This window comes from Coregonus clupeaformis, chromosome 27 (genome assembly GCF_020615455.1).
Source record: "Coregonus clupeaformis isolate EN_2021a chromosome 27, ASM2061545v1, whole genome shotgun sequence".
Classification (NCBI taxonomy): domain Eukaryota; kingdom Metazoa; phylum Chordata; class Actinopteri; order Salmoniformes; family Salmonidae; genus Coregonus; species Coregonus clupeaformis.
Window position 1 is genome coordinate 45,897,909 of NC_059218.1, and position 16,425 is coordinate 45,914,333.

General features: G+C 42.6%; 1 protein-coding gene and 1 non-coding gene across 2 annotated transcripts; both read right to left on the bottom strand.

The window, feature by feature from the left end:
• Positions 1–4,320: 4,320 nt before the first annotated feature.
• On the bottom strand, positions 4,321–4,396 carry trnag-ucc. Its single transcript has one exon. It is a non-coding gene; the product is annotated as a tRNA-Gly (tRNA).
• An 8,428-nt stretch (positions 4,397–12,824) lies between these two features.
• On the bottom strand, positions 12,825–13,808 carry LOC121541349 (olfactory receptor 2AT4-like). Its single transcript, XM_041850325.1, has one exon. The coding sequence runs from the start codon at positions 13,806–13,808 to the stop codon at positions 12,825–12,827; it is 984 nt and encodes a 327-aa protein (XP_041706259.1).
• Positions 13,809–16,425: the final 2,617 nt, after the last annotated feature.

A 16,425-nucleotide genomic window follows, 5' to 3' on the forward strand; every position in this document is an offset into this window, starting at 1 on the left:
CCAACAAAGGGTATATAACAAAGTATTGAGAAACTTTTGTTATTGACCAAATACTTATTTTCCACCATAATTTGCAAATAAATTCATAAAAAATCCTACAATGTGATTTTCTGGAAAAAAAAATCTCAATTTGTCTGTCATAGTTGACGTGTACCTATGATGAAAATTACAGGCCTCTCTCATCTTTTTAAGTGGGAGAACTTGCACAATTGGTGGCTGACTAAATACTTTTTTTCCCCCACTGTATATCAAATCGAGCACACAGCCATGCAATTGGGAGTGTAGACTGCTTTGCGGGAGGCCACTGTCTTCGGCTTCCACGGCTCGTGACATGCGACCATCGTTGATTAGCATGCTCCTCTTGCTGTGTTCCTTCGACTCCGCTATCAGATGGGGGAGCTCCGGGCAACACCGGCCAGTCGGATAATGACAAACGACAAGGCATCCAACAAGTGTCCAGCCACCGGCGTAGAAAAGGTAAACATTTCACTCTGTGTTTTCCCCAGTTTCTTACGGAAGCTGGCGACTTGCGTGATGAAGGAAGCCATCTCAAGCCTCGGCAAGCAAACAATTGCCGCATTGGAACTCTGAGTGATCCGGTTTCTCCTGAAACAAAGCGTAGTAGGTACAGCTCCTACAGCGCTGGAACCATTCATTTATTTCTCCAGACAAAGAGGACTCCATTGCAAAACTAATCTGGGACTAACTTCGTTAGCTTGATGGCCAGCAGCTTTGCGACTCTGTCAAGCAGGCTTCAACCTGTCTGTTAAGCGGGATTCTGGGACAAGAAATAGCATTCCTAGCTAACCACGTGGCGGAATCCATGCAAAAACAAGTTTGGTATTTATATTTAACGAATATTGGTTGTTTTAGTCAAAAATAACAAACCAAGTGTTTCCAGCATACAGTGTTCAGCTGCGCACTCTGCTGACTTCACCTGTGCTAGTCACCTGTGTTGTCTGCTGTTGATATCTTCCATCAGTCCAGATGGCGCCGACGAAGATGGCGGCCTTGTGACTAGCTCTTAGGAAACGTAGGAAACTTTTGCGGTATTTTGTTTTTTTATGTATTATTTTTTACATTATTAGCTCAGAAAATGTTTTGTATCATTACATACAGCCGGGTAAAACGTTGGATATCAGAGCGGCGGTAACTCACCAGGACTACCAGCATTACGACCAGGAATACGACTTTCCCGAAGCAGATCCTTTGTTCACTCTCCCCAGGGCAATTTAACTGATTCTAGAGGCCGACCCAAAACATCGCCTGTGGAGGAGAGGCACTCGGAGCGGCATGTGGGTTCGATTTAGGAGGCACGCACACCACCCACCGCAACCAAGTATATTACTCGCAAATGTTCAGTCTTTGGATAACAAAGTTGACGAGCTCAGGGCAAGGGTTTATTTCCAGAGAGACATCAGGGCCTTTAACATACTTTGATTTATGGAAACATGGCTCTCTCGGGATATTCTGTCAAAATAGGTCCAGCCAGAAGGGTTCTCAGTTCATTGCGCAGACAGAAATAAATATCTCTCCGGGAAGCAGAAGGGTAGAGGTGTGTGTTACATGATTAACAACTCATGGTGTAATTGTAGTAATATCCAGGAACTCAAGTCCTTTTGTTCACCCGACCTAGAATACCTCACAATCAAATGCCGACCGTATTATCTCCCAAGATCAGGCCGTTTATATCCCCCCTCAAGCAAATACCACGACGGCCCTCAAAGAACTTCACTGGACTTTATGCAAACTGCAAACCACATATCCTGAGGCAGCATTTGCGCAAAACTGAAAGCGCAAACTACTTCATTTAACCATGGCAAGGTGACTGGGAATATGGCAGAATACAAACAGTGTAGCTATTCACCCCGCAAGGCAATCAAACAGGCAAAACGTCAGTATAGAGACAAAGTGGAGTCGCAATTCAACGGCTCAGACACGTGACGTATGTGGCAGGGTCTACAGACAATCACGAAGTACAAAAGGAAAACCAGCCACGTCGCCGACACCAACGTCTTGCTTCCAGACAAGCTAAACACCTTCTTCGGCCGCTTTGAGGATAACACAGTGCCACCGACGCGGCCCACTATCAAGGACTGTGGGCTTTCCTTCTCTGAGTAAGACATTTAAGCGTGTTAACCCTCGCAAGGCTGCCGGCCCAGACGGCATCCCTAGCCGCGTCCTCAGAGCATGCGCAGACCAGCTGGCTGGTGTGTTTACGGACTATATTCAATCTCTCCCTATCCCAGTCTGCTGTCCCCACATGCTTCAAGATGACCACCATCGTTCCTGTCCCCAAGAAAGCAAAGGTAACTGAACTAAATGACTATCGCCCCGTAGCACTCACCTCTGTCATCATGAAGTGCTTTGAGAGACTAGTCAAGGATCATATCACCTTTAGCTTACCTGTCACCCTAGACCCACTACAATTTTCTTACCGCCCCAATAGATCCACAGACGATGCAATCACCATCACACTGCACACTGCTCTATCCCATCTGGACAAGAGGAATACCTATGTAAGAATGCTGTTCATTGACTATAGCTCAGCATTCAACACCATAGTACCCTCCAAGCTCATCATTAAGCTCGAGGCCCTGGGTCTGAACCCTGCCCTGTGCAACTGGGTCCTGGACTTCCTGATGGGCCGCCACAGGTGGTGAAGGTAGGAAACAACACCTCCACTTCGCTGATCCTCAACACTGGGGCCCCACAAGGGTGCGTGCTCAGCCCACTCCTGTTCTCCCTGTTCACCGATGACTGCGTTGCCAAGCATGCCTCCAACTCAATCATCAAGTTTGCAGACAACACAACAGTAGTAGGCTTGATTACCAACAATGATGGGACAGCCTACAGGGAGGAGGTGAGGGATCTGGGAGTGTGGTGCCAGGAAAATAACCTCTCACTCAACGTCAACAAAACAAAGGAGATGATCATGGACTTCAGGAAACAGTGGAGAAGGTGGAAAGCTTCAAGTTCCTTGGCGTACACATCACTGGCAAACTGAAATGGACCACCCACACAGACAGTGTGGTGAAGAAGGCGCAACAGAGACTCTTCAACCTCAGGAGGCTGAATGAAATTTGGCTTGGCACCTAAAACCCTCACAAACTTTTACAGATGCACAATTGAAAGCATCCTTGGGCTGTATCACGCCTGGTACGGCAACTGCACCACCCGCAACCGCAGGGCTCTCCAGAGGGTGGTGCGGTCTGCCAAACACATTACCGGGGGCAAACTACCCGCCCTCCAGGACACCTACAGAACCCGATGTCACAGGAAGGCCAAAAAGATCATCAAGGACGTCAACCACCTGAGCAACTGTCTGTTCACCCCGCTATCATCCAGAAGGCGAGGTCAGTACAGCTGCATCAAAGCTGGGACAGAGAGACTGAAAAACAGCTTCGATCTCAAGGCCATCAGACTGTTAAATAGCCATCACTATCACATTAGAGGCTGCTGCCTATAGACATAGAATATAAATCACTGGCCACTTTACGAAATGGAACACCTGTCACTTTAATAATGTTTACATGTCTTGCATTACTCATCTCATATGTATATACTGTATTCTATACTATTCTACTGTATCTTAGTCTATGCCGCTCTGACATTGCTCGTCCATATATGTATATATTCTGAATTCCATTCCTTACTTAGATGGTGTGTATTGGGTATATGTTGTGAAATTGTTAGATATTACTTGTTAGATATTACTGTACTGTCGGAGCTAGAAGCACAAGCATTTTGTTACACCCGCAATAACATCTGCTAAACACGTGTATGTGACCAATAAAATTTGATTTGATTTGAATGAAACAACTGAGGATGGGGACAAAAGTCTGAATATACTACATAATCCTGTTCCCAAAGTGATCCACCTAAAGCCTTTGACCCACACCGACCAGTCTTTGCTCTTCTAACTCTGTGGCCACGGTTTGTTTCTACAATGTCTTTGAATCACACACCGCCTCTAAGTACTGTAGAAAGAAACCTGTCTGTGCTCTTCTAAATAGACCCTGTGTCCCACACCGCTGCTGCTTTTGCCTGTCTAATCAGCTGTTCCTTCCAGGCTTTCTGGAAGGTCATCATACAGTCTTCGAAGGACCTGACTCTGACACTTCCATGCACGGCATAGTGCAGCTCCCCACAGCCTGTCCTACTGATCATCTGGTCCACTGGGTCCTCCTCTGGGATGGAGGTGAGGCAGCTCTGTCTGGGAGGGGAGATAGAGGGATTGGAGTAGACAAAGTTTCTTACATTTTAGTCATTTAGCAGACGCTCTTATCCAGAGGGACTTACAGTTTTTTTTTGTCATACTGGCCCTCCGTGGGAATCGAACCCACAACCCTGGCGTTGGAAGCGCCATGCTCTACCAACTGAGCTACACGGGGCCCATGTCATGAAAGAGCTTAGGGGTGTTTTCACTAGGATCCAAGCGGAACCAAACAGAAGCAAACGGAATAAAACGGGGAGATACTAAAGGGTCCAATAAAAACGAATGTTTTCATTGCAAAAATGTTACCTTGCAAAACGTTTTGCTACTGTGCACTAATGAATACATTCCATTCCATGCTTATTTCAGCACCCAAAGAATAGCCCAAAAGTACAGAACAATGTAGTTTTGTGTGACGTCGGAGCTCCATTCCGCCCACACTAGTCGCCACTCAACTCCATTGTATATCGTGGAGTTCAGTTTAATTGGCTGCATAAATGGGTAACCTAGGCTTCCATACACAAATGGTGAACCAATTATTTATATTTACACTAGGTGACTGACAGGAGGCGCTGTTTTGAAGCCACCGTGCCTCCATCTTGGGACTCCCCCACCATTGTAAGAAACAATTTGGAAGCTATAGAAATGCATTTAAGAATGTCTACATCTGTTTTTGCCACGTTTATTTTTTAATAATTTAAATTATATTATGTGAGCTAAACATAAAAAAATACAAAATATAAAAATTATACTTCAAGGAAAATGTTTTTCTAAAGTACTAATGTTAATGTCCCCACTACAACAACAAAAAATACTTATATACATGTCATTGTCCTTGAAACGTTTAATAGAAATACTGTAGAATTCCATTCATTTCTTGGGGGACTGCTTCTACTAATGGTGTTCATATATGGCCAACTGGTAGCTTCAAAGCCTCTCATTGGCCAATACATAGTCTCAACAATCCAGGGTTTATATACATCATTGGTATAAACACAACATTGTTTGGTTGTCTAGCTAGCTAACTTGCTAGCTAATCAGCATCATGGCTAGCTCTGGGCCATTGGTCAAATATGCATTTTGTAGAGCAGGTACAACGCATGTGCATTGCCAAATGCTAGTCTGGCTGGAGTCAAAGTGCTCAAAAGTAGTTTATTTCATATTTTGGATAAACGTCAGCTTGCGCACACAGAGAGAGAAGTTCGTCAGCACTCTGGCAACATCTATACTTTGATGAGTAAAGGAAAGTATATTGAAGCCAGTCACTAAATCGGAAAGCTAGTTAGCTAGCTAGATAACATCACAAGCAACTCCACATATCAGCCTAAAAATGACCTCCATTAACAGAAGTTTTACAAATCATTCAAATATATCAGAATCATACTCTTTCTTGAAAGCAGTAGCTACTTGGAATTTGTATCCTTGAGTTGAATACCTTGAGTCGCTGAACATTCAAATTCACGTTACCCCCTGTGGATTTCATAACATAGGGGACGTCTTTACAGAAAGGACAGGAGAGGTGACATTTAAATGTGCACGGCGTACTTTGGACACATTGTTTCCGCGGCTCCGTAGCATCAAAGAAAATACATTATGTTTAGAAACTCTGTGGTAGCATACATTCCACATTTTGTAGTGTTACAACCTGAATTCAAAATGGATTAAATCAACATTTTTGATCTCCCCCATCTACACACAATACCCCATAATGACAAAGTGAAAACATGTTTTTAGACATTTTTGAAAATCTATTGAAAATGAAATACAGAAATATCTCATTTACATAAGTATTCACACCTATAAGTCAATACATGTTAGAATCACCTGTGGCAGGTATTACAGCTGTGAGTGTTTCTGGGTAAGTCTCTAAGAGCTTTGCACACCTGGATTGTACAATATTTGCACATTATTCTTTGAAAAAATGTTCAGGCTCTGTCAAGTTGTTTGTTGATCATTGCTAAACAGCCATTTCCAAGTCTTGCCATAGATTTTCAAGTCAATTTAAGTCAAAACTGTAACTAGGCCACTCGGTAACGTTCAATGTCATCTTGGTAAGCAACTCCAGTGTATATTTGGCCTTGTGTTTTAGATTATTGTCATGCTAAAAGGTGAATTTGTCTCCCAGTGTCTGTTGGAAAGCAGACTGAACAAGGTTTTCCTCTAGGATTTTGCCTGTGCTTAGCTCTATTACATTTATTTTTATCCTAAAAAACTCCCTAGTCATTGCCAATGACAAGCATACCCATAACATGATGCTCGAAAAATATGAAGAGTGGTACAAAGTGATGTGTTGGATTTGCCCCAAACATAACGCTTTGTATTCAGGACATACAGTGAATTTCTTTGGCAATATGTACAGGTTTCTTCTTTTCACTCTGTCATTTAGTTTAGTATTGTGGGGTAACTACAATGTTGTTGATCCATCCTCAGTTTTCTCTTATGACAGCCATTAAACTCTAACTGTTTTAAGGTCACCATTGGCCTCATGGTAAAATCCCTGAATGGTTTCCTTCCTCTCCGACAACTGAGTTAAGAAGGATGCCTGTGTCTTTGTGGTGACTGTGTGTACATCATCCACAGTGTAGTTAATAACTTCACCATGCTCAAAGGGATATTCAATGTCTGCTTTTTGTTTTAAACCCATCTACCAATATGTGCCCTTCTTTGCGAGGCATTGGAAAACCTCCCTGGTCTTTGTGGTTGAATATGTGTTTGAAATTCACTGCTCAACTGAGGGACCTGACAGATAATTGTATGTTTGGGGTACAGAGATGAGGTAGTCATAAAAAAATCATGTTAAACACTATTATTGCACACAGAGTCCCTGCAACTTATTATGCAATTTGTTAAGGACATTTTTACTCCTGAACTTATTTAGGCTTGTCATAACAAAGGGGTTGAATACTTAGACTCAAGACATTTCAACTTTTAATTTATTATTACATTTCAAAAACAATCTCAAAACATAATTCCACTTTGACATTATGGGGTATTATGTCAGTGACACAAAATGTCAATTTAATCAATAAAAAATTCAGGCTGTGACACAACAACATGTGGAAAAAGTCTAGGGGTGTGAATACTTTCTGAAGGCACTGCAATTTTCCAATATAGTCGGATTGGTACCCTTGTCCACCGAGCAAGAACAGAGATGAACTACTCATTGAAACTCAGTCCCGCTTTCTATTGTCTCCTGACTACTGCCTTGTTCTAGCTGGTTAGGAGAATAAACTGAGCAGGTTGGGAAGAATTAACGTGACAGGTTAGGATAATTAACGTGACAGGTTAGGATAATTAACGTGACAGGTTAGGATAATTAACGTGACAGGTTAGGATAATTAACGTGACAGGTTAGGATAATTAACGTGACAGGTTAGGATAATTAACGTAGCAGGTTAAGAGAACTAACGTAGCAGGTTAAGAGAACTAACGTAGCAGGTTAAGAGAACTAACGTAGCAGGTTAAGAGAACTAACGTAGCAGGTTAAGAGAACTAACGTAGCAGGTTAAGAGAACTAACGTAGCAGGAGAATGAGATTAATGTTAGGAAAAGGGTTAAGGCGGGTCGCAGTCAGACTGTTCTCTAATTTGCTCACACCGTGTTCACTAGACCTTCCGTTTCGGTCGTGAAACCCAAATAGCAGTAACATGTAAGCAATATTGTTTATCACCCAGTTGGTAATTCGTAACAAGCAGCGGTGGTCAGGTTTTCTCAGGTTTAGTGTACTCAAATACAGTGTGTGTGAAATATAGGCCTGAAAGCACTTGAGGGCAGTATTGTGCAATCTAAAACAATTTCCTCTCAAACCTGTAAACAAAAGTGAGGTTGGCTAAATAAGAATCCCACTACTCCAGCCACTGTACCCAGAAACACTAGTTTATCATACATAATATTACATGTAAAAAGTATCAAATAAATGCATCAAGCTGGTTGCTGAAACAGTTGCATCTTCCAAGGGACCCTATGCATGAAATGAGAACTTGTTCTCAACTGCCTTACCTGGTTAAATAAAGGTGAAATAAAATAAATAAATAAAAATGAATATTTCACCCCACTGAATATAGGCTTCCCTGTGGCCTCCTCTGAGAGATCTGTTCATTGAAGTATACTAATAATTTCCTATTGTTGTACATGGGCATCATCTTGAGGATTCAGCCCATATAAAACCTCTAGCCTCACAGAGGTTTGATTAGGTTAGGTTGGAGTTAGGTTACGTACAAGCTAATTCTAAAACTCTGGGCCTACCCACAGAGGTTTGATTAGGTTAGGTTGGAGTTAGGTTACGTAAAAGCTAATTCTAAAACTCTGGGCCTACCCACAGAGGTTTGATTAGGTTAGGTTGGAGTTAGGTTACGTAAAAGCTAATTCTAAAACTCTGGGCCTACCCACAGAGGTTTGATTAGGTTAGGTTGGAGTTAGGTTACGTACAAGCTAATTCTAAAACTCTGGGCCTACCCACAGAGGTTTGATTAGGTTAGGTTGGAGTTAGGTTACGTAAAAGCTAATTCTAAAACTCTGGGCCCACCCACAGAGGTTTGATTAGGTTAGGTTGGAGTTAGGTTACGTAAAAGCTAATTCTAAAACTCTGGGCCTACCCACAGAGGTTTGATTAGGTTAGGTTGGAGTTAGGTTACGTACAAGCTAATTCTAAAACTCTGGGCCTACCCACAGAGGTTTGATTAGGTTAGGTTGGGGTTAGGTTACGTACAAGCTAATTCTAAAACTCTGGGCCTACCCACAGAGGTTTGATTAGGTTAGTTTGGGGTTAGGTTACGTACAAGCTAATTCTAAAACTCTGGGCCTACCCACAGAGGTTTGATTAGGTTAGGTTGGGGTTAGGTTACGTACAAGCTAATTCTAAAACTCTGGGCCTACCCACAGAGGTTTGATTAGGTTAGGTTGGGGTTAGGTTACGTAAAAGCTAATTCTAAAACTCTGGGCCTACCCACAGAGGTTTGGCAACCTACCCTAGACATTATCAATGCCACTGATAGTGTACTTATAACACTAAATTATAACTTGTTATCAAATATGGCTCAAGTTGGGGAGTAGAGTGAAATGCTGCATTTCTTTAATCCCCCTGAGTTCGGGTTATCTAATAGCTGTGTAGAGAGGTGAGGAGGGAGAGGAGCAGTATGAATGGTCAACAATCAGCACCTTTTATGAAGCAAAGTAATCAAAATGCTCATATGGCAGTTTAGAACGGACATCTGGATAAGTAGCTGACTGGCTGTTTCTCTCTCTCTCTCTCTCTCTCACACACACACACACACTGGTTGGGCTGCCTGCAGGCTCTTTACAAGAAGCTAATGATTTAACTAGTTTTTAAGAAATGCTGATATGTTGTATTTTGTGAGGATGATCCATTTACGTTGCAGTTAAATTATTTTCACAGTAAAAAACTATCACAATGGGTGCACCTCATATAATTGTTTTATCATTTATTTTTACATATTAGTCATTTAGCAGACGCTCTTATTCAGAGCGACTTACAGTTAGTGAGTGCATACATAGTTGTTTTTATTTTTCATACTGGTCCCTTGTGGGAATCGAACCCACAACCCTGGTGTTGCAAACGCCATGCTCTATCAACTGAGCTACATCCTTACCCCAATCGCAGGGAGAAAGTATGGTTTTGTAGTAGGATGTAATAATTTGTCCCACTAGAAACACCATTGACAAACACATAGTGTTTTATTGAAAGCACCATTTTTAATTAGATTAGAGAATATTAATGTGCCTTACTTTAGGTATAAACAAAAACAGACTCAACAGTGTTGTTTTCTTCTTCAGAGTTCTGGAATGCTATTGTTGCATTAGGAGAGTTCTATAATGATGTTGTTGTCTTCAGATAGTTCTGGAACCAGGTCACTGTCATCTGAAGGTTCTGGAACTCCATTGTTGCTCTGTGAGCCAATCCTGCAGGTGTTCTATACTACGTAGCCATGTGTGCTGAACTCTAACCGCCCCCAGTCCAGAACGCTGCTTGGCCTGCAGCTTCCTGCCTGCATGTAGAACTGCATCTTACACGGAGAGAGGACATAGTCCCACATGTGCACATCGGTTAGCTGGCCATTGAAGCTGTTTGCAGACCGAAGTCCTCCTCCATAGGAATCTTGGTCCTGTCCTAGGACACTGAAAACATTACCTATTTGCCTATTGGGGATTATCCTGTTCCTAATATCATGTCCAAGAACGAATAGGTCAAGAAGGAAAAGGTTTATTGTGTGTGCAACTTTATGCAATACCTGGCCTTTAAAACAGGTGATAACCCAATACCTGGCCTTTAAAATGTGTGATAACCCAATACCTGGCCTTTAAAACGGGTGATAACCCAATACCTGGCTTTAAAACAGGTGATAACCCAATACCTGGCCTTTGGTCCCCCCTTTGCTGCTATAACAGCCTCCACTCTTCTGGGAAGGCTTTCGACTAGATGTTGGAACATTGCTGCGGGGACTTCCTTCCATTAAACCAGAAGAGCATTAGTGAGGTCAGGCACTGATGTTGGGCAGTTAGGCCTGGCTCGCAGTCGGCGTTCCAATTCATCCCAAAGGTGTTCGATGGGGTTTAGATTAGGGCTCTGTGCAGGCCAGTCAAGTTCTTCCACACTGATCTCGACAAACCATTTCTGTATGGACTTGCTTTGTCACGCTGAAATAGGAAAGGGCCTTCCCCAAACTGTCGCCACAAAGTTGGAAGCACAGAATCGTCTAGAATGTCATTGTATGCTGTAGTGTTAAGCTTTCCCTTCACTGGAACCTAGCACGAACCATGAAAAACAGCCCCAGACCATTATTCCTCCTCCACCAAACTTTACAGTTGGACTACGCATTCAGGCAGGTAGCGTTCTCCTGGCATCCGCCAAACCCAGATTTGTCCATCCGACGTTGCTTCCAGAGACAGTTTGGAACTCGGTAGTGAGTTTTGCAACCGAGGACAGACGATTTTTACGCGCTACGCGCTTCAGCACTCGGCGGTCCCGTTCTGTGAGCTTCTGTGGCCTACCACTACGCGGCTGGGACGTTGTTGCTCCTAGACGTTTCCACTTCACAATAACAATACTTTCAGTTGATCGGGGCAGCTCTAGCACGGCAGAAATTTGACGAACTGACTTGTTGGAAAGGTGGCATCCTATGACGGTGCCACGTTGAAAGTCACTGAGCTCTTCAGTAAGGCCATTCTACTGCCAATGTTTGTCTATGGAGATTGCATGGCAGTGTGCTCGATTTTATACACCTGTCAGCAATGGGTGTGGCTGAAATAGCCGAATCCACTAATTTGAAGGGGTGTCCACATACTTTTGTATATATAGTGTATATTAATATGGGCTATTTTCAGCCCTTTCCTGGGTAGTTTATCAGAGACAGACATAATATGGAAAAGAGCAAACAAAGCAAGAGAATAAATATACATTCAGCAGTCCATTAATCAGTTGGTGTGTGTAAGTGTGTGTGTGTGCTGTGGGGTTGAAGCTACAAACCCATAGGCTTGGCTCTCTCATCCCTTCCAGGCTTTTGGGAGGGAGGGTGGACAATGAGCCTGCCATAGTGGATGTTAGAACAGTTATATCTTATTGTCCTCTGTCAGAACAGTTATATCTTAGAAGAAACAAGGGCACCCTGTTGGTCAAAGAGAAGCCTTTATTAAAGTATGTTTATCTTGGTACAGTGATGTGGCATGTGGTTACATGCCAAAGGAACACATATTCTGCAAAGCTTCTATACTCCTAAATTGAGCTTGTTTCTAACCCTGCAGTTTGAGCCAAGGCTTGTATTTCACAAAGCACGATGATAATAATAATACACTTTATTTCTTTAGCAACTTTCATACAAGATATTGCAGTCCGGCATGCTTTAAAGATTTGGAGTTGAGAACATATTGAAAAAGGAACAGGACAGGATCAACCAGGTAGCCTTATTAAACCTCTATAAGCACACAGAAAAGAAAACATTACAGAGATACAGTATATGTGTTTGATTTTCTGGTTTTTCACTAGAAGATGTTGGGAATATTGAGTCGGTTATAGGGTTTACCATGCCCATTTCAAGTGATTCAATTTGGTAGATGACACAGGATTAGGAATAGCAAATATGGAGTTATTTCAGAATGTGAAGGAGAGCTGAAAAGGACATAGATAATCATTTATGTGATACCTCTGTGTTCAATAAGGGTGTGTGTGTATGTGAATGGGCGTTCTTCAGCAGATGGACTATCATGACACAATCATGACAATCAATGAAAATGTTGAGTAGACAAGTGCTTTGATGTTTCAAAGTGTGGTAGTTCGCTCGTTATAAACTCATATTTAAACGATGAAAATGCCAAGTGCTTTATATTTAAACTTCTAAAGGACAAGATAAGTTATATATGAGTTATATGCATGTCCCCCCATTTCAACCCCTTGATATCTATAATAATAATAATATGCAATTTAGCAGACGCTTTTATCCAAAGCGACTCACAGTCATGTGTGCATACATTTTTACGTATGGGTGGTCCCGGGGATCGAACCCACTACCCTGGCGTTACAAGCGCCATGCTCTACCAATTGAGCTACAGAGGACCACATGGTAACTTTACGCACATAGCAACCTATGCGTAAAGATCAACCGTTAACTACTTGAACTTTAATTCTCCGGAACATGGTAAGTACTTTGCTCTTGATCTCTTTAGTTTTCAGAGAATAGACTATGGGGTTGAGACAGGGCGGGATGCACGAGGCCAGTGACAGGCTCAGCACGCGCAGGTCAGGGTCTGGTTTGATGTTGCGCGCTAATAACCCCACCATGAAAATTGTCAGAACCGGAAAGAAGAACACTGCCACAAGAATGAGGTGCTCAGTGCAGGTGGCCAGCGCTTTCACACGACTCTCAACGCTTTTCATCCTGAACGCAGCGATTAGAATACTAATGTATGACATAACGATGAAGGACAATGGGCCGAGGAGGATACCGAGGCTCAGCACTGAAGCCACAGCCCATTGCAGGGTGTTGTCGTTACATGCCAGCCGAAACACTGGCGCGTAATCACAGAAATAGCTGTAGACGTTAACGGAATCGCAGTAGGACAGCCTGGTCATAATGGACGTGCTGAATATCGGTATACCAAGACAGAAGCACCAGATGAAACCGAGAATACACGACATACTCGTCATGGTGTTGATGGAGCCGTGCCTCAGAGGGAAACATATGGCGATCATACGGTCATAGGCGAGCACGGCGATGGAGAACGATTCCATAGAAATGAAGGAATAATACACATACATCTGCACCATGCACAGATTAAACGGCACAAAATTGTTCTTAGCAAGAAACGCCTTTAGCATACCGGGGATAATGCAAGTGTTCAGCACCAGATCAACCACCGCAAGGTTACCAACCGCAATAAACTTGGGGTTGTGGAGGCGGTGGTCCACCGTTATTATATAGATCAGAAATGTGTTGAACACGACCGACACCACGTAAACGAAAGCGAGGAAGAGGAAGTAGAGGTTGGCGAAGGGCAGGGAGGTAAAGCCGATGATGTAGAACCCTGGGGGGTGGATTAGAACGGAGGAGTCGTTCCATTGCAACCTGCGGAGATATCTCATGGCTGAGCTGGTTCTGCACGCCTGCGCTCCAGGTTTATGCATGCACAGACAAACACAAACGCCCGCTCCGTTGATGCGTAAAACCTAAAAGGAGAGCGAAAGAGAGGGAGAGAGAGAGTTAGCAATGTGTGGATCATAAGTACTTTTTATCAGTCAGCTAACAAGTAACAACAGCCAATATGATAATGTCGTTCAGTTAAAATTGTGATTTAATCACCTAATAAATAGCTTGATTAATCTGCACTATATTGTGCTAAGCCTACCCATGTTTTGCTAAAATTGCACCACATGAAAAACAACAATATATAGCCCATAGCTTTCATTCTTAATTCAGCACCAACACTTTACAAATACAAGTGAATACTCCTATTCTACTCTATAGCCCAGGCCTGCCGACTTGGGCATAGTCCTGTTCCATATAGCCCAGGCCTATTTACTGGGGAATAGTCCTGTTCCATATAGCCTAGGCCTATTTACTGTGGAATATTCCTATTCTACTATAAAGCCTAGGCCTACTTACTGGGCACGGTCATATGATTCACAGTTGGCTGTGGAGTTGATGGTCCGGATCTCTCTGTTGGCTGTGTTCCACCCCGGCAAGTTCAGGCTGTGGAGTTGATGGTGCGGGTCTGTCTGTTGGCTGTGTTCAACCACTGCAGGTTCAGGTGGTAGAGTTGATGTTCCGGGTCGGTCTGTTGGCTGTGTTCCACCACAGGTTCAGGTTATGTGAGAGACTATCTCTCTATCTCTCTGACTCTCTGTCCCTGAACCCTGCAGTAACACCAACACCTGCATCTCTGCTGCTCTGTCCACTATATGTACATAAGCCACCAACTGTCCCCAAGAGACGTCATTAAAATGGCTAATAAACTCTCCAGTAATGGAAGTTATCTTTCGTGAGAGTTTACTTTAACTGATCCGTGGAGAATTCAGCGTAATGGAGTTATTAACAATGTTTTTGGTTTAAAAAACAACGCACGCATGAGAAATCCACTTAATTAAGCGAAATATCAAGGCCTAATTATCAATTTTGTGGTCATTAGATAATGAGAGTAAAACCCAACAAAGAGCATCTCGTGGTAAGGGATTTAACTAATTGTTGTTTTTCTACTGTTCTCCTGTTGATTAGTGAGGTTGTCTTTCCCAATAATTGTAGGCCAAGTAGCCAGAGAAAGGTGAAATAAATAATGTCAAACTAGATTTCTAAGTGTTTAAACAAACAGCACACATAGGCCTACAGAGTGCTGCGGCCCCGCTTGTCAAACCCTAACGGTGTGTTGCTAGAAGCGCTGAGACAAGCGCAGTTTATGAGATTGACACATACACGGCCCTCCGTAATTATTGGGACGGTGAAGCATTTTTTCTTCTTTTGGCTCTATACTCCAAAAGTTTGGATTTGAAATCAAACAATGACTATGAGGTTAATGTGCAGACTGACAGTTTTAATTTAATCCATATTGGGTGAACCGTTTAGAAATTACAGCACTTTTTGTACATAGTCCCCCCATTTTAGGGTACCAAAAGTATTGGGATTAATTCACTTATATGTGTATTAAAGTAGTACAAAGTTTAGTATTTGGTCCCATATTCATAGCACGCAATGACTGCATCAAGCTTGTGACACTACAAATTTGTTGGATGCATTTGCTGTTTGTTTTGGTTGTGTTTCCGATTATTTTGTGTCCAGTAGAAATTAATGGTAAATAATGTATTGTGTCATTTTGGAGTCACTTTTATTTTAAATAAGACTAGAATATGTTTCTAAACACTTCTACATGAATGTGGATGCTACCATGGTTACAGATAATGCTAAATGTTTTGTGAATAATGATGAGTAAGGAAAGTTACAAACGCACAAATATCATACCCCCAAGACATGCTAACCTCTCACCATTACAATAACAGGGGAGGTTAGCTTTTTTGGGGGGTATGATATTTGTGCGTGTGTCCTTATTCACGATTCATTCAGGATTATCCGTAATTATGCTAGCATCCACATTCATGTAGAAGTGTTCAGAATTATATTCTATAAGATTGACACATAAAAACATGGTTTAATTGATTGCGGGCTGATTGTTTTGATTGATTGATTCTGAATGTTTTTTTTTTGTAAGTTAGAAAATATTCTTGTTTTGCGACTTGACGTCAGAAAGCAGAGCACAGCAACACTGTTGGTAAACTGAACTGAATAGAGTCTTAGAAAACTAGTGCTTTTGGTAACTGGCTGTACTGTACTCTTCTGTCATGGCTGCACTGCCAGACCCTGTTCTCCAGGGACCTGAAGGACACTCAGGGAAAGTACGACAGAGAGAGTACAATAAAGAACGTACGAGAGAGAGAGATAGTACGACAGAGAACGTGAGAGAGAGAGAGAGATAGTACGACAGAGAACGTGAGAGAGAGAGAGAGTATGACAGAGAAAGTGAGAGAGTGAGAGAGAGAGAGAGAGAGAGAGAGAGAGAGAGAGAGAGAGAGAGAGAGAGAGAGAGAGAGAGAGAGAGAGAGAGAGAGAGAGAGAGAGACAGTACGACAGAGAAAGTGAGAGAGAGAGTACAACCGAGAAAGTGAGCGAGAGAGAGAGTACAACAGAGAACGTGAGAGAGAGAGTGCAACAGAG